Source organism: Carassius gibelio, chromosome B10, assembly GCF_023724105.1.
Source record: "Carassius gibelio isolate Cgi1373 ecotype wild population from Czech Republic chromosome B10, carGib1.2-hapl.c, whole genome shotgun sequence".
Classification (NCBI taxonomy): Eukaryota; Metazoa; Chordata; class Actinopteri; order Cypriniformes; family Cyprinidae; genus Carassius; species Carassius gibelio.
Window position 1 is genome coordinate 7359101 of NC_068405.1, and position 24942 is coordinate 7384042.

A 24942-nucleotide genomic window follows, 5' to 3' on the forward strand; every position below is an offset into this window, starting at 1 on the left:
AGATGTGCATTTTCATCATTTTCAATCTGTTAAATTCTGCTCTATATATGGTTTGGGTTATTAATACCAATGAGAAAGGCATAAACAATGACACGCAAAGTAACAATATTAAAAGGTTTATTTATTTGTCTTTTTCAAAATGTTAAAATCCCACAACTCTTGTTTTATTAGTGGTTAAATCATAGACACACACTAATAAAAACTAATGTGACATTATATCATAAGCCGGTCGTGTATATGAGTTAGTATAGTAGTATATGCACAGGTTAATACATGATTGATCGGTGACATTGAGGCACTTCAGTGGATATTTTGGAAAATAACATTTAACCCACTTTCACTTTGGGTTACGGCAAACTTGAACAGTGTTAAGTTAACTAAATCTAGTAGCTTTCAGTAGAAACCGACACATGGCCTTGTGGGAGAAAACTAAAAGACGTACAAATAGTCTGAAAGAACAAACAAAAAAACTACATGCAGACAAGAAATAACACTGAGATTTCTATAAAGGTATAAAAAGATGCCGTTTTATAAATGGCATGTTTATTCTGCATGTGTGTTTGTGGCTAGAAATCGTCTCATCTGCTTTATCTGTGGTTCATGATAGTCCCTCTTACTCACACAACAACTAGAAACACCTCGATTTCCTTCATGAGGACATGCACAGGACACATCCCCTGCTAGAGCTCAGTGTCGCTGTATTTCTGGGGATTGTAGAGGCCTCTGCGGGTTTGGTCGGCCAGCTGTCGGTGATACTCCTCTTCAACATCATCTTTGGTGCGGTGCTGAGAGCGGCTCTCTGAATACAGCGCTTTAGAGGAGCTGTGGGACTCAGAGTTTGAGCTGGAGCTGTAGGGAACAGAGCATTTACTGATGGGACGGCCCGCTCAACAAAACAGCACATCAACACTTTAATTAGTGTGCATTAGTGGGGAAAAAACCTCCCAGGAACAAACTTACCCAATTGGTTGAGGCCTGTTTTGGTTTGGTTTTGGCTTGTGGGGAACTGCATAAATATCTGGATGTTTCTGAGATATTTCCAGCTGTTTAAAAAAAAAAAAATATTCCACCGTGAAATTTTGTGATTTCAGTTTTCTGTAGGTTTTCAATCATCCCTAAAATAAATGTCCTGAATAATTTTCACCCTAAAAATTTAAAATAATTTTATTTTACAATTTGAATTAAGTATATTTAAATATTATAGTTATAAAATATTACATTATTAAAGTTTTTTTAACATTTAATTTACACAAATTAAATAATATACAAAATACAGTATTGTTCAAAATAATAGCAGTACAATGTGACTAACCAGAATAATCAAGGTTTTTAGTATATTTTTTATTGCTACGTGGCAAACAAGTTACCAGTAGGTTCAGTAGATTCTCAGAAAACAAATGAGACCCAGCATTCATGATATGCACGCTCTTAAGGCTGTGCAATTGGGCAATTAGTTGAAAGGGGTGTGTTCAAAAAAATAGCAGTGTCTACCTTTGACTGTACAAACTCAAAACTATTTTGTACAAACATTTTTTTTTTTCTGGGATTTAGCAATCCTGTGAATCACTAAACTAATATTTAGTTGTATGACCACAGTTTTTTAAAACTGCTTGACATCTGTGTGGCATGGAGTCAACCAACTTGTGGCACCTCTCAGCTGTTATTCCACTCCATGATTCTTTAACAACATTCCACAATTCATTCACATTTCTTGGTTTTGCTTCAGAAACAGCATTTTTGATATCACCCCACAAGTTCTCAATTGGATTAAGGTCTGGAGATTGGGCTGGCCACTCCATAACATTAATTTTGTTGGTTTGGAACCAAGACTTTGCCCGATTACTAGTGTGTTTTGGGTCATTGTCTTGTTGAAACAACCATTTCAAGGGCATGTCCTCTTCAGCATAGGGCAACATGACCTCTTCAAGTATTTTAACATATGCAAACTGATCCATGATCCCTGGTATGCGATAAATAGGCCCAACACCATAGTAGGAGAAACATGCCCATATCATGATGCTTGCACCTCCATGCTTCACTGTCTTCACTGTGTACTGTGGCTTGAATTCAGAGTTTGGGGGTCGTCTCACAAACTGCCTGTGGCCCTTGGACCCAAAAAGAACAATTTTACTCTCATCAGTCCACAAAATGTTCCTCCATTTCTCTTTAGGCCAGTTGATGTGTTCTTTGGCAAATTGTAACCTCTTCTGCACATGCCTTTTTTTTAACAGAGGGACTTTGCGGGGGATTCTTGAAAATAGATTAGCTTCACACAGACGTCTTCTAACTGTCACAGTACTTACAGGTAACTCCAGACTGTCTTTGATCATCCTGGAGGTGATCATTGGCTGAGCCTTTGCCATTCTGGTTATTCTTCTATCCATTTTGATGGTTGTCTTCCGTTTTCTTCCACGTCTCTCTGGTTTTGCTCTCCATTTTAAGGCATTGGAGATCATTTTAGCTGAACAGCCTATCATTTTTTGCACGTCTTTATAGGTTTTCCCCTCTCTAATCAACTTTTTAATCAAAGTACGCTGTTCTTCTGAACAATGTCTTGAACGACCCATTTTCCTCAGCTTTCAAATGCATGTTCAACAAGTGTTGGCTTCATCCTTAAATAGGGGCCACCTGATTCACACCTGTTTCTTCACAAAATTGATGACCTCAGTGATTGAATGCCACACTGCTATTTTTTTGAACACACCCCTTTCAACTAATTCAAATAATTGCCCAATTGCACAGCCTTAAGAGCGTGCATATCATGAATGCTGGGTCTCATTTGTTTTCTGACAATCTACTGAACCTACTGGTAACTTGTTTGCCACGTAGCAATAAAAAAATATACGAAAAACCTTGATTATTCTGGTTAGTCACATTGTACTGCTATTATTTTGAACAATACTGTATATATACATTTTTATAATCACAGTTTTTACATTTCACCCAAAACCAGCCTGTTTAGACTATTCCTTTGTTTTATTTTTAAATAAACAAATACATTCCAAATTAAATATATGCTATGACAATAACAATAATAATAATACAAAATTTGTTTATTCAAACATAAATATTTTTATTTAAACATATTTTCCTTGTGGTTTTGGTGATTCTCTTTTGAATTACAGTGATTTCCATTTTATTGAAACTTTATTTTTCATGAATAGATACATTTCAAACACAATTATCCAGGTAATATTTCACCCAAAAATGTAAAAATGTGTGCATGTATATATATATATCTCATTATATTATGAATGAAATAGAAATTAAAAAATGATATATATATATATATATATACACACACACACACACACACACAAATACATATATAATCATAGTTTTTATATTTTTCACCAAATCAGCCTTTTTAGACTTTTTTTTGTTTTAAATTAAAATCAGCAGTGAAATCTATGCTTAATTGCAATAATGATTGCAGCGTCTTGTGATTTGGGGTGCAATAAGAGATCGGTGGAGAGTGTTTGTGATGTTCCTGCTGTGAGACACACAGAAGCTGGTGTGTATTGTGTGAATGAGACGAGACACAAACCCGCGCTTGCTCCGCCTCCTGCAGCTCCAGCATCCTTTTGGCCCGGGCCAGGTGGTCCATTTGCTCGAAGGCCTTCACCTTTCCCCGGAAGGTGCGGTTGGCGGGGTCATCGAGAGGGTCGCTGGAGGTCGTGTCGTCTGTGGGGGCCGTCCTGGAGCTGAAGCTGGGCTTCTGGGCTACCGGCGGTGGAAGAGGTTTGTTACTGACAGGAGCGTCACTGCTGACTGTGCTGCTGGAGCGAGAGTCTGCAGGACGTGAAGCTGCCCGCACCTGCAGGAACACCAGCTGTTTGAGCTCAGCTCCTGTCTGTGAGGAGTGATGAGGTCTGGGAAACACTCACCTTCGGGGGTTCAGGGACAAATGATGGAGGCGGGCTGTGCTCCCGCTGCACCTCTCTGCTCGCAGCTTTCTTCGAACGCTCCTGAGGAGCAGGTATGGGTCTCTGCGTGACAGTAGATTAAGTGCTAAATGTAGCATTAAGTCATTAAAAAACATAAAAAAAAATTATGCAGACCTACAACAGTCAAGTTTTTAATTACAGAATTAAAATTTACTTTGATATAACAACTCTTTGGAAAGAAAAAAATTTGTTTGTTTGTTTTTTTGCATTTTTTGTATTATTATTATTATAACTATTGTTACTACTATCATCTTTGTATTTTATGGACACCAAGGCTGTATTAAAACAAGTTTTTAAAAATAAGATTATAATAAAAAATTGTTATAAAATCGTTAAAATTAAAACTACTTATTAAATTAAATTTATGCATTTAGCAGACGCTTTTTTTTTACAGTGCATTCAGACTATCAATTATCACATATCGTGTTCCCGGGGAATCAAACCCCCAACCTCGGGCTTCATAGCAGTGTTCTACCAATTGAGCTACAGGAACACAATACAATATACTGATTTGGTGCTCAAGAAACATTTCTGATTATTATTAACATTGAAAATGGTTTTGGTGCTTAATATTTTAGTGGAAACTGAAGTGGATCTGCATTTATTTAAATAGAAATATTTTATAACAAATGTTTTTACTGTCACTTTTGATCAATTTAATGCATCATTCCTAAATAACATTAAATAAATAAATAAATATATATATAAAACATAACCCCAATTTTTTTGACAGAAGTGCAAAGTAATGTTATTATTAAAAAATAAAAATAAAAAGGATAATGCAAGAAAAGAAAACATGTTTCCTGCCAGGTTAGTGTCAGTAAGAAAGTAATTTTTATCATGAAACATAAAATTACATCACAGACTGGATCCTTGTAAAAACATTATGTTTTTATGACAGTCATTAAAAAAACTTCACACCATTCATAGTATACAAGACGTTTTGCTAGTTGGAAAATTTCCTTGAGAAATGTCATAAATCATTTTATGTACATTGACATGTATTTAAACTATTTAACTTCTAGAGTTATTCAATCAGGCTCTTGTTGAATGACACACACATTCAGTGAGAGTAAACAAGAGCGTGTGATTTCTGGCTGATAGTTTAAAGATCATCACGTGTCAGGCTGATGATGAACATGACTGTGTGGTGAATATGCAGTTTGTCAAGTGACCTGTGGGGAGCAGCGTGCTCAAACCAGGACTTTTCTTCTCACTGACACTGGTATATGACAGTGAGTGATGATTACAGAGGTTTATAATCAAATGATAGGGCTTAAATCCCATTCGTGACTGTGGTCAGATGACAGGAAGGTAGTTTCCACAGCACACTAACCTCGTCACTAACAGGCTCAGAGGAGCGGCTGATGGCGGACATGGGCTGCGGCTCGTCGGTGGACTCGTCAAGCTCGTTGTCTGTGTACGCGCCGCCCTCATCCGCCGTGTCCTCGTAGTCACTGGTCAGACGGCTGTCCATGCTCAGGTAGTCTGCGCTCATGGCCGACAGGTACGACATACGGTCATCATGGAGCTCCAGGTCCTCCTCAGACCCATCCAGCTGGAGTCAAACACACAGACCTCTCAAACGTCTCACGGTGGTCGTTTCACATGTCAGTTAAGCATTATAAACTCAATTAGAAAATCAGTTTTGTTTAAGGAAATACAAATCCATGAGAGGAAGCCCAGTTGTTAGTAATTGTGTCATGTATTACGCTTACCTTGCTTTCACAGACCCACACAGCTTTCTCCTGCTGTTCTCGTACAGCATCCTTGAGACTTCCATACCAGGCATCATGGGAAGAGTTCAGATCAACGCTAGCTGCACAGGGAAGCACAGTTTACACTTTTATAACTTGATTCTTTTTTTTAAGAAATATTTTTTTTTTTTTATAATTTCATTAAATCTTTCTTCTATAGTAATATTTTAATTCCTGACACTAAACCTCTGTTGTGTAGCACTTTGTTGGCCAAAAAACAAGAGGGCACCATTTTTGTAAAAATGTCAATTAATTGAGTTGTGAAAGTTTCTTGAATTTAACTGATCAGACGTGCTTTTTGATTAAAGTTTAAACCATCAAAATGCAACTATAAAAAAAAAAAAAAAAAAAAAAAAAAAGGGAAACCAATTTGAGAAAAATATAATACTCATTTAATGGTGCCCTAACTTTTCTTAAACTTTTAGACCTCTTTATTGATTGCAAACATTTAATTGAACCATAAAAATAGAACAAAAATAAACAAAATAAATAAATAAATAAATCAGAACTGGGGAAAGAATCAAATGGATCTTATATGACTGTGATCTCTATATTTGCTGAGGAAAGGCTCATCAGACTGACCAGTGAACAGGTGCGAGCAGGTTTTGCGCAGTTTAACTGCTTGTTCGTAAAGCTTGCGTGAACTGCGGTTGGAGCCGGGAGCCAGACGGTTCCTCATGGTCTTCACCCCCTGTTTACTGTCTGGGTTGAGGAAAATGACGATGGGATACCACTGGGTGTAGTTCAGGGTGTCCACGGCCTTCGGGGTGACGTCAAGCAGAGCATGTCGGTCCTAGGAACAAGAAAACAATATTCTTAGATGTTGATGAATTTCTGTTATAATCTCAGAACGGTGACTGTGTTTACCTGCTCGATGATCTGACGAATAGTATTGAGTCTCACAACACCAGACGACTTCTCTGAGCCCGCGTCTTTCGGTTCGGTCTCTGTCATGGGACAATAACACAGATCAAACTCCTGATCATAACTACACATCGATAGAGAAGAAGAGATCTTTCACACAAGTGGAGAAGGGCTTACTTGCTGTGACAAACTCCTCTGGAAGATCACTGCTCAGTTTTTCATTGGCCACATCTGAAATAGGGCCGAATATTACGACAGGCCTCCTGAACCCAGCTGGAGGGGCAGAGAGAAAACACTAAGTAAATGAAATGACATAAAATTATATTATATATATATATATATTAATTGTATTTAAAATGTATTTTAAAAAATCCCCAAAATGATTTTGTATTAAATGTATTGAACACAACACATCCGAGTGCCTTAAATAATCAACTCTAAATTATAAATAAAAAAATTTAATAGGATTAAACAAAATACTTTATTCACAAATAAAAGGCATGTATAAATTAACAAAATGCATATAATTTAGAAACTTCATCAAGAGGGTCTAGTGAAAAAGCACCAAAAATAAAAAGTTAAATAATTAATAGAATTATTTAATAATAAATTATTACTTTTTAAAACTTTTATTTATTTAGCCCCAGTTCACTCAAGTGTATATTTAAACAGAAATGCATGTTAGGTGAAGCAATGCATGCTGGGCTCACCTTCCCGCAGCACCACTCTCTCGTAGGCCGGGAAGCGTGTGGTGACCGGGGTAGCGCTCAGATCCTCCCTGCTCTTGCGAAGGTCTTTTTTCTTGGCTGCTCTTTGACCTCTCAGCCTCCAGAAGTCTCCTCTGTCATTGGCAGCGCCTTTCTGTGCGTTCTGAACGTTTGCCATCTGCTCCGCTCTGATAGTATGCAAATAACATGATCACACGGACACCTTACAAATAATGACCTTTTAATATCAACATGAAATAGCAGAGTAGGTGATGTCAGCAAACGTCATTTCAGAGGGTCACTTTTGATTTCATGTTAAGTTTTCCTCCTAGCAATGCTTAATAAATACAGTAAACGTATGACCTTTTGAGGCACTGTGTATTTCATGTCTCACCTGCTCTTGCTGGGTATGATGCCTTTCTCCAGGAGCTGATTGTCTTTGCCCATGCGGATGGCGAGCCAGTTACCCAGCTTTCCGTCGTACAGGGTGTCCACCACTTTAAAAACCTCTCCTCTGGAGAAGGTCAAGCTCTGAGGGAGCTCTTTCTCATATTCAAAGTGAGTTCTGATGAAGATGTTATCACCTCGTCCAGATGCCAGGATGTCTTCATACACTGAAATAAAGCAAATGAGATTATTCACATCTCTTCTGTTGCTCAAAAGTCATCAGTATGTTTTGAAGTACCATCAGGTTTGCTTTGAGCTAAGATGGTCACATCCTCTCCTTTGGGAATCTCTAGTAAATACAGGACTGCGTCTTCCCGGACCATTCCTCTGAAATCCATATTATTCACCTGCAGGGGAAGAAAAACTGATCACCATTGGACAATGTGGGAAAATGTGTGATGGATAAATGCACACTATATCAAAATGCAGAGCCAGTGCTGTTGCACCTTCACGATCTGGTCTCCGGTGCGGAGTCCCTCGATCTCTGCAGGACTGTCCTCCTGAACGCCTGCGATAAAAATGCCCACGTCGTTTCCTCCAGCGAGACGCAGGCCAACACTATCGCCCTTCTGGAAGCGCACCATCACAGTGTTGGGGCTGTGGGAGATTATTCGTTAGAACCACAAAGTTGTCTAAATATATCAGCAAGCAAGCAGAAATAAACCTGTAACAAGGGATTCTTTATGTCAAGGCATGTCTCTAGATAATATATCGTGCAAACATTTAAGTCAAAAATGGATACTGAAATTAAATAGTCCATTGGTGGACATTGGAGTTTTCTGCAACTAAATCCCTTGATCAAATATATATATTTTTTACTATAGACCAAATAAAATGGACAGCTTTTAGGTTTATCTTATAATTAGAATTTAAAGCCAAGAGTGAATGCGGTACAAACCCGTATATCTCCTGGTCCTCCAGACTGGGCCGCAGGGACACCTTTGGCAGAGGCTTGGCTTTCACTGGAACACTTTTTGGAGCAGCATTCACCACAGGAGCTGAATACATAAAAACACCCCGTTCTCATCATCTGTGTCTTCTATTCTTCTGATTCTAGATGGTGCAACTGACCATGTATTCAGTAGGGTTACTGTGGTACCTGGAGACTCGCTGCGAGGCTCTTCTTTCTCCACAGGTGGAGGCGGGAGCTCCACCGGCGCCGCTCTGAACGGAGTCGGCATCGCTCCCATTTTAGCCAGTCTCTTGGGAGGCTCATCTCTACCAACAGAAGAAAATAACATACTCCATTTGCACTGGCTTCTGTAACCTTTCTGTTGAATGTGTTGCCAGTTCATTTGGAAAATCATTCAATCGTGCTTCTGCATCAGGTTGTATCATAAATTTGACAGTTTTCTCATTTTATTAGTTGCATCCATGCAGCATCAGTGTTTGTTTTAAAGGGTAGCTTGACTGTAGTTTAAATTATTAACTTTTGAGAACTAGCTACTTGGTAACACTTTACAATAAGGTTGCACTAGTTAATGCATTAGCTCACATTAAATAACAACGAGCAACACGTTTATTAGAGCATTTATTAATCTGTTAGGTAATAAAAAGCAACTGTTCATTGTTAGCTCATGTTAGCTCAGGTGCATTAAATAATATTAACAAATACAACTTTTTAATTGAATAATGTATGAGTTAATTTTACAGTTAACATTAGTTAAGATAATAAATGCTTTAGAATTAATTAATTAATTGAATATATTAGTGCATGGAGCCTAATTGTAAAGTGTTCTAGTAACTCTGGCGTTAGTGAAGAGTCATTAGTGACCGCTGGGCTCTCAAGGCAGTGTGTTACCTGTTTTTGTCCTGCAGTCTCTCATTAGAGGAGTGTGAGGAGAGGTCTGAGGGATGACTCCGCCGGTCCTCCGGAGGAGAATAAGAGCGGTACGACTCGATCTCAGAGATATCTGAAACACACATGTGCAACGTGTCGCCATCACACTTGCTTTAAATCACCATTATTGGCACAGTGCATGACGGGTTATACAGTATTGTTCAAAATAATAGCAGTACAATGTGACTAACCAGAATAATCAAGGTTTTTAGTATATTTTTTATTGCGTGGCAAACAAGTTACCAGTAGGTTCAGTAGATTGTCAGAAAACAAACGAGACCCAGCATTCATGATATGCACGCTCTTAAGGCTGTGCAATTGGGCAATTAGTTGAAAGGGGTGTGTTCAAAAAAATAGCAGTGCCTACCTTTGACTGTACAAACTCAAAACTATTTTGTACAAACATTTTTTTTTTCTGGGATTTAGCAATCCTGTGAATCACTAAACTAATATTTAGTTGTATGACCACAGTTTTTTAAAACTGCTTGACATCTGTGTGGCATGGAGTCAACCAACTTCTGGCACCTCTCAGCTGTTATTCCACTCCATGATTCTTTAACAACATTCCACAATTCATTCACATTTCTTGGTTTTGCTTCAGAAACAGCATTTTTGATATCACCCCACAAGTTCTCAATTGGATTAAGGTCTGGAGATTGGGCTGGCCACTCCATAACATTAATTTTGTTGGTTTGGAACCAAGACTTTGCCCGTTTACTAGTGTGTTTTGGGTCATTGTCTTGTTGAAACAACCATTTCAAGGGCATGTCCTCTTCAGCATAGGGCAACATGACCTCTTCAAGTATTTTAACATATGCAAACTGATCCATGATCCCTGGTATGCGATAAATAGGCCCAACACCATAGTAGGAGAAACATGCCCATATCATGATGCTTGCACCTCCATGCTTCACTGTCTTCACTGTGTACTGTGGCTTGAATTCAGAGTTTGGGGGTCGTCTCACAAACTGCCTGTGGCCCTTGGACCCAAAAAGAACAATTTTACTCTCATCAGTCCACAAAATGTTCCTCCATTTCTCTTTAGGCCAGTTGATGTGTTCTTTGGCAAATTGTAACCTCTTCTGCACATGCCTTTTTTTTAACAGAGGGACTTTGCGGGGGATTCTTGAAAATAGATTAGCTTCACACAGACGTCTTCTAACTGTCACAGTACTTACAGGTAACTCCAGACTGTCTTTGATCATCCTGGAGGTGATCATTGGCTGAGCCTTTGCCATTCTGGTTATTCTTCTATCCATTTTGATGGTTGTCCTCCGTTTTCTTCCACTTCTCTCTGGTTTTGCTCTCCATTTTAAGGCATTGGAGATCATTTTAGCTGAACAGCCTATCATTTTTTGCACCTCTTTATAGGTTTTCCCCTCTCTAATCAACTTTTTAATCAAAGTACGCTGTTCTTCTGAACAATGTCTTGAACGACCCATTTTCCTCAGCTTTCAAATGCATGTTCAACAAGTGTTGGCTTCATCCTTAAATAGGGGCCACCTGATTCACACCTGTTTCTTCACAAAATTGATGACCTCAGTGATTGAATGCCACACTGCTATTTTTTTGAACACACCCCTTTCAACTAATTCAACTAATTGCCCAATTGCACAGCCTTAAGAGCGTGCATATCATGAATGCTGGGTCTCATTTGTTTTCTGAGAATCTACTGAACCTACTGGTAACTTGTTTGCCACGTAGCAATAAAAAAATATACGAAAAACCTTGATTATTCTGGTTAGTCACATTGTACTGCTATTATTTTGAACAATACTGTACACCAAAGTCTCAAAGGTTTGAATCCCTAGACCTGAGAAATGTAAAACACGCTGATTAAAACCAGATTTGGTTTTTTCATTATTACAGATTTCCAGAAGAACATGAACAACTTCCAAAACATGGTAAAAGTGTCACTAGAGTTTATAAAATGACATTTTTCATAAGATTTGGATTATGGGTAGGGTTTATGTAATCCTCCCAAAGCCAAAAGCCTTTCTCTCCGATCCAGTGTTAGTACAGCAGTCCATAAAAAGGCAAGAGGTCAGAGGTCACTCAAAAGATTAAGGCTGGGTTTCGCCAAATACCTCACAAAATCATACATCACAGGGCTCCAAACAAAAAAAAAAACGAGCAAGAAGCCATTGGCTCCTAAAAGAAAAAAAACATAGGCGCTAAATGATTTTTTTAGGTGCCACAGAATAAATGAGTTTTATTTATTTTGTTATAATTAATTTTTTACATTTGAACTTTTTCAATCATACTGTCATGTGTTTATGTCTCATCTTTTCTTGACTTTATCAGCATTTTGATCCATCTTGTAGATGACCTGGGAACTAAGGTTCACTTAAAGTGGGAGCTAAATGTCTTTTCCAGCTTGTAATTTTGTCAAGCATTGTTTATTACACAGAATCTGTACCAATGTCATGGACTATGAGCATCACTTGGCCACTGAGTGTAGTTTGGGCTCCTGCTCAATGCATCCTGTAAATGTTGTCATACACTCTTAAAAATAAAGGTGCTTCATGATGCCATAGAAAAAAAATATTTTGTCTAAATGGTTTCATAAAGAACCTTAAACATCTGATTGTAAAAAGGTCAGAAAGAGTGAACTGTTCTTTGTGGAACCAAAAATGGTTCTGTTAAGAACCTTTTAAGCACCTTTTTTTAATAGTGTATGTCTTTCACACGTTCAGTCTGTTTTTCTTAATTAGTAAAATGCAATTTTATAGGACTTCAATTATGTAGACAACAGGTTAAGTCAAAAAATATTCAATTGCAATAGATATAGCAAAATGCTCCTCTTTATAGTTATTTTTCTATCTGACTGATGAGCTTATGGAAACCAAATGGTTATTCTGAGGTAAATGTACAGGAGCTTCTCAATACATTAGAATGTTCTGGAAAAGTTAATTCATTTCAGTAATTCAACTCAAATTGACTAGATTAGCTGATTGGCATGTCAACATATTCTGATTTGTTGAGATCGTGAATTGGTGGGTTTTTATTAAATGTGAGCCAAAATCATCACAATTAAAAGAACCAAAGACTTGGTTCATGTGCACTGAATTTATTTAATACACGAGTTTCACAATTTGAGTTGAATTACTGAAATAAATTAAATAAATTTTTCCTCGACATTCTAATTTATTGAGAAGCACCTGTATATTACATTGCAATGTTTACAAGCTTTACACATTTTCCGCAGTTTGAAAATGTTGTACTGTAGGCTCTCTTATTAAACAGCCTACATTTTGATGTTAATTCATGTTCATTATGTACTCTAGTAATAAAGAGAAAGGTATGCAAGGTTCACATGCTGCTTGAACTGAGGCCCACGATCGCACCTGCCACAGTAAAGAGCGCCAAAACTGTATTGTTTGAATTTCATTATGAATTTGGAATCATTTTGAAGCTGATACTGTGTTAATTATAAAAGTAACAAAGCACAAAGCTTTTTGCGATTGCTAGACGACAAATGTGCTTCAAATAATGAAGTTCACACATTAACAGACAACAGCATAGACCTACAGTAAGATCTTAAGCCATATTAAGATCTTAAGAAGAAGCCAAATTATTAATGATTATAAACGAGAATTGTTAACGATATTGCCAATATCCACACAGCTGACAGCTTTACCCATTTTAGTTTGTTCAAGTTGTGCAGGTAATAAGCACTGCTTTTCTGTACTTTCTCTTCAAGTCTCCATCATTTCTCTCTCTCTCTCGTGCTGCTCAACTGTATGTCAGCGCTGCTGCGCGGCAGAGATGAGGTCTGTTTGAAACTCTTTTCCACTAAAGATTTAATGTGCACTGTCTCAGTTTAATGCGCAAACATAACAAAATGTGATCCCAAACCAATCAGGAAAAAAGTTATTACACACACTTTTTAAAGTGATAACATGTAAATACATAGGGCCAGTCGCCAGTGGTGACATCAGCAAAAACTTAACTCGCAATTTAATATTTATGGTTGCAAATGCGACTGTTTTAGTTGCAGTTTGGAGTCCTGCATCACTATACTTTACATATGTCACAAGGTAATGATATATATATACATATATATATACAAACAATATTTAATCAAACAACAATCAGTATGAATTATTGTCCGTTAAATATTTTAATTTAATAAAATATAATGATGCAAAAACGTTAAGTACTGAAATATGAAAAAATGTGATGTGTGTAGTATTGATATGTCCCATCCCAAATTTCTGTTTTCATATGAAATGCAACAGTGGCAAAATGAAACAGGGCTTCAGTCCAATCAGACAAATTGTAATTGTTCATTTGAAAGTGTTTTGATGTCCTCACCATCTATTTCTGAGTCGCTGTCTGCCATGGGTGGGACTCGGATGAGCACCTGACTGCGATCCCTCTGCACCACCAGCTGCAGCTTCCCACGAGACTTCTCGATCAGCTTCCCTGCGTCGCTCAGAGACAGGTTCTCTGTGGCCGTACCGTTAATCTGACACATGGAAGTAAATTTCAATAAATAAAGTACAACAAATTTGAGGAGAAAAAAGAGAGTTTGGGGGCAGTAAGCTTTTTTTTTAGGACCTGATGGCATCTCTAAACACCTCGCTGTATTCACACTACAGTGTCTGTGTGTCTGCATGTGTGTGAAAAAACATGAGAGAACACACGTTTTTTATATTGGACCCTGGAGCACAAATCCAGTCTGGGGTATATTTAGCAAACGAAAAACAAAACTAAAAAAACACTGTGTGGGTCAAAATTATTGATTATTCTTTTATGCCAAAATTCATTAGGATATTAAGTAAAGATCATGTTCCATTAACAGATTTTGTACAATTCCTACCGTAAATATAGTAATATGCATTGCTAAGGACTTTATTTGGACAACTTTAAAGGTTATTTTCGAGTATTTAGATTTTTTTTTTGCACCCTCAGATTCCAGATTTTCAAATAGTTGCATCTCAGCCAAATATTGTCAGATCCTAACAATTTATTCAGCTTTCAGACGATGTATAAATCGAAATTTTGAAAAAATTGACAAGTAAGACTGGTTTGTGGTCCAGGGTCACATTTAACTAATACTTTTATTGATCAAGAATGCATTAAATTGATCAAAAGTGATAGTAAAGACACAATTTCAAATTTCTGTTTCAAATGAATGCTGCTCCTTTGAACTTTTCCACTAAAATCAGGAAGCAGCACAACGGTTTTCAACATTTGTAATAATCAACAATGTTTCTTGAGCAGAAAATCATCATATTTGAATGATTTCTGAAGGATCATGTGACACTGAAGACTGGAGCAATGATGCTGAAAATACAGCTTTCAAGTTGAACACAAGAATAAATGACTATTTAACAAAATTCACATGGAAAACAGCTTATTAAATTGTAAAAATATTTCACAGTTTTTACTGTATTGTACTGATCATATAAATGCAGCCTTGGTGTGCATTAAACAGTTGCTTGGTTAGCAAAAACATGGGGAAAAAAGGAAAAAGGGAAGTGCTTGCTAGTCCAAAATGCATCATCACAATGCTAGGATATGCACTGCGATGTGGTTGATAAGCAGTTCTGAATGTGAATGGTTGTTATTATAAAGTTATATATTTTGTAGGCAATAGGCTTATATATTTTGTATATATATGCTACAAATTTTGAGTTGTGTTCAGAGTGGTTGTTCAAGAGACGTACTTTCAGAATAATGTCACCTTCCTGTAGTTTGCCTTCTTTGGATGCCAGACCGGTGCTCGTCATCGCTTTGATGAACAGCTGACTGCCAAGACGAAGGCCATACTCTGGACAGATATGAGAAAACATCACGTTAGACGATTGGCCTCAGTCTGAAACAGATAAATGTAGGCAGTGCGTATCTACCGTCATTGGGCCGGTTCTTTAGTAGAGTAACATTGAGTGGCTTCTCCAGGGGTTCGAGTTGCTGTGGCGGCGGCGGCGAGGGCGAGTGATCCAGCCGGTCTCGACTGTTACTCCTCTTCATGGATTCGTCCTGCCGCGGATCGAACCTCCTGCGCTCGTGGTCGCTGGCTAGATTCTCTCTGCTGTATCCCGGAGCCGGTTCGGGCCTGTAGCGCGTCTCAGGACTATGTGATCTGTCCAGTGCGCGGTCACTGCGGTACTGTCTTTCCGGACTCCGCTCTCTGTCCAGGTTGTGTTCGCTGCGATAGCGTCTCTCCGGACTGTAGTTGCGGTCCAGTGCGCGATCGCTTCGGTAGCGCCGGTCCGGGCTGTGGTCGCGATCCAGCTTGTGGTCACTTCGGTAGCGGCGGTCGGGGCTGCGCTCGTGGTCCAGCGTTCGGCCGCGGCTGTCGTCTCGTCTGTGCTGTCTGTCGGGGCTCAGGCCGCGCTCCATGCTCCTCCCGCGGCTGCGCTCGTAGTCACGATCACGCTCGTCTGCGTAACTCACGTCGCGGTCAGGGTAACTGCGGCCGCTGTACACGCTGCGCCGGTCGTGGTCATAGTCGTCGTTGTAATCGCCACTAAAGACGCGGTCGTCTGGAGACGCAGCACGTTTTGTCACACTGACGGGAATTTTTCTCGATCGCTTTATCGTCTGATGAAGGATGGGGACAAAAATTAATTGTTGATTCATTAAATTCTGATTTCAACTGTCAGTGATTTACAAACATGGTCAATAAAGTTATAACTGAAATAACAAACAATTCAAAAGGTTTCACTTACGATTTTAGCTACTTTGCCGCATTTGCGGAGAGTCTGCACTGCAAAGGCGTGTTGGACACCGTCCATGGGCACATTGTTGACCTGGATCACTCTGTCATTTTCACTGAACAACAGCATGAAACACTGTTAGGAAATGTCTCTACACGGCAGAAAGTGACTCCAAATCCTTCCAACAGTTTAGGAATGTCAAAAGTACCAGCATAAATAAAACCTTGAATAATAGTGTTGGCAGACAACAAATAAAATGCAATGCAATGGAAAGCAAAGAAATCAAATTAAATAAAAAAAAATAAGGCTGAATATCCAAAATTAAGTTTATTTGTCAATTACTGATAACTGTTTTCTTGCATTTTATTATTACTGTTTATTGTGTAAAATATGTGAAAGATACATATACATTCCATTGTTGTAATTTGGTATTATTAATATTTATATATACTGTTTAATGTAATAATGTTTAGCTTTTATTATGTATTAGAATCATAATAATCAATATAATATTTATACTTTAATTTATACAAATATTTATATTTAATGTCTTTATCATTATTTTACCGAGATATATATATATATATATATATTATTTTTTTATTATCTCTTCAAATCAAATAAGTGCATCCATTAGCATATGAATTTTTGGGGGGATTTGGAAACTGGTATTGAGAATAGTTCTTTACTTCAAAAATGTTGGTTTCATGTCAACCCTACAATAGCTTTTCTACTTCAAATAGCACTCTAGGATTAACAAATCTCATAAAAAAGGCTGGGATGTGTTTAATGTTGTTTCAGAGCTTACAATAGCAAGCCATCTGCAGGACCCCCTTGCAGCACATCAGATACGACAATAGACGCTTCTCCACTTTCCTCATTTGGGTTGTCCTTCCCTCCAGACACAGCAATGCCAAAGCCCATCTTGGAGTCCTATTAATAAAGATTGCGTTTTTCACTTATGCATGAAACCATAGTTATTAATTTACAACAATAAATCGCTTTAAATTCATGTAGATGTACAGGCAGCAATGACTAATTAGCAAGTAACCCCAGAATTATGTTTTCCTGATATTTTGGATATGTTAGTGAAAGTTCTAGACAGGGGCGCTGCACAAGATCCCGGGACCTATGCATAGGCAGTCCTAATATATATATATAAATATATATATATATAAATAAAGGTATTATTAATTATTTTTTTCTGAACCTCTAGCACTGTTAAGCGTGGATGCATTCAATCTATCAAAAGTGACAGTAAATAGTATATAGTGACAGTTATATATATACACAAAGAATGCAAAGTCTTTAAAGAGAAACCCATAAGCTCTCCAAATAAGCTCAGGGTGCAGTACTCACCCGCTGCAGGGTCACAGTGTACTGCTCCCACACCGTCTCCTCCATGACTGGGTTCTGAAACAGTATGAACAGGTTTATATGTAACAAAGTGATGGACAGAGTCAAGTTACAGCAGATATCAGTGATCTCCTGAGCAAAATCTGCAGCGTGGTGCTGCCACAGTGAAAAACTATACGAGCGTTTCTCTTCCAACAGATTTACATGAGCTCATCTGATTACTCAGTGACAGACCTGAAATATGTCTTTAAATTCAACCACAAATAATTACCGATCTAATATTAGATTTTTATTTTTTAATGCCATTATATGTGGACTGCTAGGAAAAAAATAAAACGATTAACAAATGTATGGCATGACCCCTTTAAAATAAGAAGCCTGCATTATTTGAAAGCAATTATTTTAAGAGGAAGCCTGGTCAGTGAGTGAAACCCTTTAAATGCAGTCTTCAGCATCAGTGTGAGAGCCACGTGACGTCCTGCGCTGTGAAACGCCTCTTCATCTGCCCGTGTGCACGCCGGGTGATTATGATTGTTGCTCTTTAATCTCCTCAGGATAAAAACTGGATTGAATGTCAAACATGACCTTGGTCTAGTGGTAATGTTTGTAGTTGGAAAGCATTGGATATTGGGTTGTATGCTGCCCTACTTGCATATTAAATTAACATTTTAGTTGATTTTTTAATGTACTTTTTATTAGTGCAGTCGAATTATTACATGTGTGGACAGTGTATATTTATTATGTATATATAAAGACACACATACAACATATATTTTGAAAATATTTACATGTATATTTATATTATACATAATTATATTTAATATACAACATATATAAAATATTTAATATAACATTTTTCTTAAATATATTAAATATATACATATATGTGTGTGTATTTATATATACATAATAAATGTATATTCTGTAAATAAAAACTTTTATTTTGGATCTGATTAATCGTGATTAATCTTTTGTCAGAACTACTTTTTATGAATAAACCAAAATTACAATTGTGGAAAACTGAGAATGGACGAACACAACAAAAAAAGTGATATAACGAATTCCACCACTGGATCACCACTTATTTCAGCTCACATTAATAAAATAAAAATACAGCTCGAAAATGTTAAATGATAAATATTTGCTGTGTGAACTACATCAAAAAGTGTTGGTGATAAAATCAGCCATGGGAAAAAGTTTGGAAACATGTTCCACTTGTTGCCACCGATAACTAACAATATGAACAGCAAAAGCATACTGAGCCATTGTTAAAGTTCAAAAGAATTTTTCTAAAGCAATAAAGATGCTTAAGTGTTTAATCACTCTCATCACTGATTCTAATGCCCGTCTAAAAAAAGGAATAAGATCTACCCAGAAATCAAACTACATCACCACCTGTTTTTGTTCATCACAGTGTCATGAACTTGGCAAAAACTTTTCTACCGATTTCTAAAGCTTTGCAATCTCAAATGAATTATAAAATGCACCAGTGTATGTACTTCAACAAAAAATGTATTGCAATGTATCATTGACAATAAGAATCCAACGAATCAAGGAACGTAATAATTTGTACATAGTAGATTTTTGATCAATAATTATATATTTTACCAACATAAAACATGCATCATGGCAGTGTTTAGTAAAGAATCCCTAAAGAGTTTCCTTCCTATACACTCCTACCAAACACTGTGCCATAAAGTCTAAACATATGGTCACAAATAAACAAACTCAACCAAAACATCACACTTCACCCAGACTGTGTAAGACATGAACAGGTGAAGCTGTACAGGGAAAGAGCAGAAAGAGTGCTTACGATGCCCTGGAGGATGCGGATGGCCTTGATGGTGTGCGCCCATTTCCTGTGCAGCGAGAGGACCGTCTTCATGTTGTCACCTCTCCCGTGAACACAGAGTCTCTGGGCCAAGGCACATCACCCCTCGGCACAATGCATCTGTCTGCCTTTGACGTAAGACTGATGCCGCTGGCCTACATTCGGTGCAAATCCCACCGTCCACAGCGACCCACGGCGCAAAAAAATGGGCCAGGCGAGATGCTGTCTACTGCTGAGCTATTAAATTAAAATTTCATTTCAATTCATCAAATGATACGGCTCTGTCTGGGTTGACATTAAAAGCTCTTCATGGCTTAAGGGAGGCAAGTGCCACCTTTCGAAATGCCGATGCTTTTGGATTGGGATTTCTTTCTTTCTGCAAGACGAGCTTTTGAACGTGAAAGAGGGACTGGTAGATTAACAGTGATTTCTATCACTTTTTAAATTACAATTTAGAAGGATTATAGGGTTTGAAGTTATTTTCTGATTTGTGAATTCAATGCCTTACTATAATAGAGCTATTTTCGTCAACTGCGCAGTACTAAACATCACAAAGTTCTTTGATCTATAATGGCTTTCTAACTCAACCTCAAATCTCATCCAGGACTGGATTAACGTGTGGCATATGAGCTGCCCTCAATTCCTCTCTTTACTGTTATAACCAGAACAGATTACTGATGAACGATGTCAAATAAGTGATTTCCCACTGTAACTGAGCTCGTATGATTAAAGTGTACAACAGTCTAACACCACGACAGTAGACTGACTGAGACAACCTTGTAAGGGACCTGAAATGTGTGAATGTGATTCAGTTTAGTTTCCTGTGCTCTTCTGAAGGGCATTCATTCAATTTTCATACAACTGCCCTGAAACAGTACCAACCAAAATATTTTTAGAAAACTGACAATTTAACTAGTGATTTTAGAGACCTTAATGGCTTCTTAAATGCTTGAAAATAGTTTTGAAAATGCATTATTATGTATCAAGTATCCAGACAATTAAGAAACACTCCAGAATAATTGAGTTCCCTTTAAGTCAGTCACTCTCGACGCCACGTTGACCGACGAATATGGGATATCGCTTCGATAGACCAATCTACTTCGAGTGTAAACTAAACGAGCCAATGCACATTGGCATGCAATTATTGCATCCAGCTGCCGCTGATCACTGTGTGAGTATAAGACGGCAGCAGGTGCAATGCATACCAGCTTTTCGTTTTGGAGCCAAGCGTTAGTATCGCTCTGCTCAACTGTGTCTGCTGTAAACTACGAGTTCAGCACGCTCTCAGAAGCTTCGTGTGTTGGCGAGACGGCGCTTCAGCGGCGGTCGTTCCTGTGTCGAGTGGATTACACACTTCAGGCTGCACTACCCCTATCATGTTGCAAACGGCCAATACCCCTGTGCATCTCAGCACTAAAAGAGCATTTCCTAAAGAGCAAATTTCTCAAATTTCTTCTTTGTAAATACGACGGATCATCCTTATAAGGATGCCGTTTCACCCGTGCGTTTCTGGGTGCAGCCGTTACCTGGCAACGGGTGATGGTATCCAGTGGGACTCCCCCCGACCAGATGTCGATCTCAGCATCGGAGGGAGAGCTGTCGGATGATGACTCAGCTGTGATACCGCCCTCTGGGACGGTGACAAAGCCTGAGTCGGATCCCAAAGTGGCAGCTATGCTAGAATAGCTAGAATGGCGACTCCATCCCCTGACGGTCCAGCTGATTTGGAGGCGGTTCAGAACCGCTCAGGTAGACCTGTTTGCTGCTCCAGAAACCTCTCACTGCCAGGTGTTCTACTCCCTGCCCGAGGGAACTCTCGGCACGGACGTACTGGCACACAGCTGGCCGCAGGACCTACGCAAGTATACATTTACCCCAGTGAGCCTTCTCGCACAGACACTGTGCAAAGTCCGGGAGGACGAGGAACAAGTCTTGCTAGTAGCGCCATATTGGCCCACGCGGACCGGGTTCTCCGAATTAGTGCTCCTTGTGACAGCCCCTCCTTGGCCAATTCCTCTGACGAAGGATCTACTGACTCAGAGATGGGGCACTGGATGGGACGTGGAAGTTCTAGGTGACCCACCCCAAGAGGGAGCGAACACCATCATGCAAGAGCACCGTCTACAAGACATGCTTACGCCTTGAAGTGTAACCTGTTCGTCGAGTGGTGTTCTTCTCGTCGAGAAGACCCCCGAACATGCCCGATTGCGGTCATGCTGTCCATTCTAGAGCAAGGTCTGGAACGAAGGCTGTCTCCCTCCACCCTCAAAGTCTGGGTTGCTGCTATTGCTGCGTACCATGACCCCGTGAATGGGAAGTCTTTGGGTAAGCATGACCTCATCGTCAGGTTCCTTAGAGGGGCCAGGAGGTTAAATCCATCCCGGCCCCCCTGTATACCCTCTTGGGACCTGTCTCTAGTGCTTAAATCACTACAGCAGGGCCCATTTGAGCCTTTGCATTCAGCTGAGCTAAAGTTTCTTTCATTGAAACTGGCCTCCATCAAGAGGGTAGGGGACCTGCACGCATTTTCTGTCGACGATTCGTGCCTAGAGGTCGGGCCGGCTGACTCACAGGTAATCCTGAGGCCCCGGCCTGGCTATGTGCCCAAGGTTCCCACTACACCCTTCAAAGACCAAGTGGTGAACCTGCAAGCCCTGCCCCTGGAGGAAGCAGACCCAGCCCTGGCTTTGCTCTGTCCCATCCGACCATTAAGGTGCTACGTAGACCGGATGCAAAGCTTCAGGACCTCAGACCAGCTCTTTGTCTGTTACGGAGACCGGCAGAAGGGGAGTGCCGTCTCTAAGCAGAGGATGGCCCACTGGATTGTGGATGCCATAATCCTGGCTTATCAGGCTCAGGATGTGCCCTGCCCGTTCAGGTTGCGAGCTCACTCAACTAGAAGTGTTGCATCCTCCTGGGCGCTGGCTCGTGGCGCCTCGCTGACAGATATTTATAGAGCTGCGGGCTGGGCGATCCCTAACACGTTTGCTAGGTACTATAGCCTTCGTGTAGAGCCGGTATCCTCCTGTGTTCTCACCTCAAATGGGTAGTGGAACTGAGAGGCCTTGGTTAGTGTCGGCTTGCTTAAACTACTCCAGAGTGTCCGTACTGTAGACTAGAGGGCTGCATTGGGATTGAGTCCCGCGGGACCCAACGCAAATCTCGCGGGAGCGGGTGGTTAGAATTTTGCTGCGGGCGGGAATGGGCGGCTAAAAAAAACACCGCGGGATAGGGAGGTTGCCTAGCGACATGATGGAGAAGATGTCAATAGAAGATGTAGAAAAGAACCTAATGTTATTTATTAGTGTTGTTTTTTTAGCACAGCCCTTCGTTGCCATTTGTTAATTAGGTCAAGAGGTGTGATGATGCCAGTGTTATTGAACAGGCTGCCTAAGTTTGAATGTTTTTATTCTTATTTGTATTTTTCAAACAGAATACCTGCGACATTTGGCTAATAATTGTAAAACTGTTTTTCATGTAGCCTAGTTTATCATATTATGTATATTTTTTCTTTGCAAAGCAGTCTATTTTTATGTGCAAAGTTTTTGATAAAAACGAAATTATATTTGAATGTATTGTGTGTTTTGTCTTTTTTTTTTTTTTTTACATGCAGGCCAGAGAAACGAAACAAACAACCCCATGAATCTCTTTAATAATATCAATACAAACACGTGTTTGTTTGTTTTTTTTTTCCTGCGGGACGGGAGAAGACACAAAATCAATGCATCTCTATTATTGTGCGGGAATAAATTGTCAGAGTTTTGCGGGTGCGGGCGGGAGTGGACATACATATTGCGGGAGCGGGCGGGAGTCAAACACATACGTTGCGGGAGCGGGCGATAATGGTCAGAAATTCGGCGGAAGCGGGATGAAGAAAACAGTCCCGCGCAGGGCTCTACTGTAGACCCTGTTGACATCCGGGTCCAGACCTTCATGATGTATCCGTGAGAACCATGGAAGGGTGGGTTCCATATTGAGACCTAAGCGGTACTCATATGTGTATAGTCCACGGTATAGCCTTAGAGCCGTGTTTCCCCGCCAGACTTCTGCCTTCCCAAGAGGGTTTTAATCACCTCAAATTTCTCCTTATACTCCTAAACGGATGCTATATGTGTATTTACATTTACATTACATTTACATTTATTCATTTAGCAGATGCTTTTATCCAAAGTGACTTACAGATGAAGACAGTGGAAGCAATCAAAAACAACAAAAAGAGCAATGATATATAAGTGCTTTAACAAGTCTCAGTTAGGTTAATACAGTGCACGTAGCATGGGATTTTAACTAATATAATAAATAAAAAGAAAACAGATAGAATAAAAAAAAATAAAAGAATAGAGCAAGCTAGATAGAGGTCTTTACACATACACACACACATACATATACAATTGCATAATAAATGAAAAGAAAATAGAACACAAAAAGATTAGAAAGGTAGTTAGATTTTTTAAGGAATAGAATTAGAATAGTGGGTGTTAAAGTTAGAGGGTCAAATAAAGATGGAAGAGATGTGTTCCTTCGGGAATGATGGGGCTTCCGCAGCGTCCCGGCTCCAAGCGGACCGGGGATGTTTTCCCAATGTTATCCAATCTCACCCAGTGAGGTAGTGCTTTGACAGCGGTGAGTGGAGCTACTTGTTCTGAGCCCCGGCCTACACCTAATAGGGGCGCAGGTGGCTCGCACAGGGCAATGGAAGGGGCAGCACCCATGGCGCTTTGATAGGGATCCCATATTCGTCGGTCACCAACGGGGCGTCGAGAGTGACCGACTGAAAGGGAACGTCTCGGTTACATATGGTAACCCTCGTTCCCTGAAGGAGGGAACGGAGACTCCACGTCCCGTCGCCATGGTTGTTGTACCGCCACTGAGCTGCCGGGTCCCCGGCTCGGCTCCTCAGCAAAAAGCTGGTATGCATTGCACCTGCTGCCGTCTTATACTCACACAGTGATCAGCGGCAGCTGGATGCAATAATTGCATGCCAATGTGCATTGGCTCATTTAGTTTACACGCGAAGTAGATTGGTCTATCGAAGTGATATCCCATATTCGTCGGTCACCGACGAGGCGTCTCCATTCCCTCCTTCAGGGAACGAGGGTTACCATATGTAACAGAGACGTTTTGATTGGCATGAAAAGTTTGGGGTCAGTGGGATTTTTAAAGTCTCTGAGGCTGCATTTATTTAATTAAAAATACAATAATATATTTTGAAATGTAATTTAATCCTGTGATCAAAGCTGTATTTTCAGCATCATTATTTCAGTCTTCAGTGTCACATGATCTTCAGAAATCATTATAATACACTGATTTGCTGCTCAAGAAACATTTCTGATTATTAACAATGTTGAAAACAGCTGCTTCATATTTTTGTTGAAACCATGCATTTTTAAAAACGTTCATTACCAATCTCTTTTCTCTTTTATTTCTGTTGAATAAAAGTATATTTTAAAAAAATATATAAAATGACCACAAACTTTTAAATGATATAATATACTTAATGAGACAATCTTCACCTCTCTTTAAGC

General features: G+C 39.4%; 1 protein-coding gene across 2 annotated transcripts in view; it reads right to left on the bottom strand.

Annotated features, from left to right (window-relative positions):
* Positions 1-99: 99 nt before the first annotated feature.
* The window catches only part of tjp2a (tight junction protein 2a (zona occludens 2)), a 37128-nt gene continuing 12285 nt past the window's right edge, over positions 100-24942 (bottom strand). For both annotated transcript variants that reach the window (XM_052567184.1, XM_052567183.1), the window contains 22 exons: positions 17590-17643; positions 17039-17163; positions 16243-16345; positions 15421-16114; positions 15238-15341; positions 13880-14033; positions 9524-9635; positions 8822-8940; positions 8621-8720; positions 8169-8319; positions 7961-8069; positions 7670-7889; positions 7279-7463; positions 6746-6841; positions 6572-6651; positions 6287-6497; positions 5666-5766; positions 5284-5505; positions 3888-3989; positions 3548-3817; positions 961-1043; positions 100-849 (listed from right to left, as the gene is read on the bottom strand). In XM_052567184.1, coding sequence (XP_052423144.1) covers positions 681-849; positions 961-1043; positions 3548-3817; positions 3888-3989; positions 5284-5505; positions 5666-5766; positions 6287-6497; positions 6572-6651; positions 6746-6841; positions 7279-7463; positions 7670-7889; positions 7961-8069; positions 8169-8319; positions 8621-8720; positions 8822-8940; positions 9524-9635; positions 13880-14033; positions 15238-15341; positions 15421-16114; positions 16243-16345; positions 17039-17163; positions 17590-17634 — 3555 coding nt within the window. In that variant the 5' untranslated portion in view covers positions 17635-17643 and the 3' untranslated portion in view covers positions 100-680. The remainder of the gene's footprint in view (positions 850-960; positions 1044-3547; positions 3818-3887; positions 3990-5283; positions 5506-5665; positions 5767-6286; positions 6498-6571; positions 6652-6745; positions 6842-7278; positions 7464-7669; positions 7890-7960; positions 8070-8168; positions 8320-8620; positions 8721-8821; positions 8941-9523; positions 9636-13879; positions 14034-15237; positions 15342-15420; positions 16115-16242; positions 16346-17038; positions 17164-17589; positions 17644-24942) is intronic.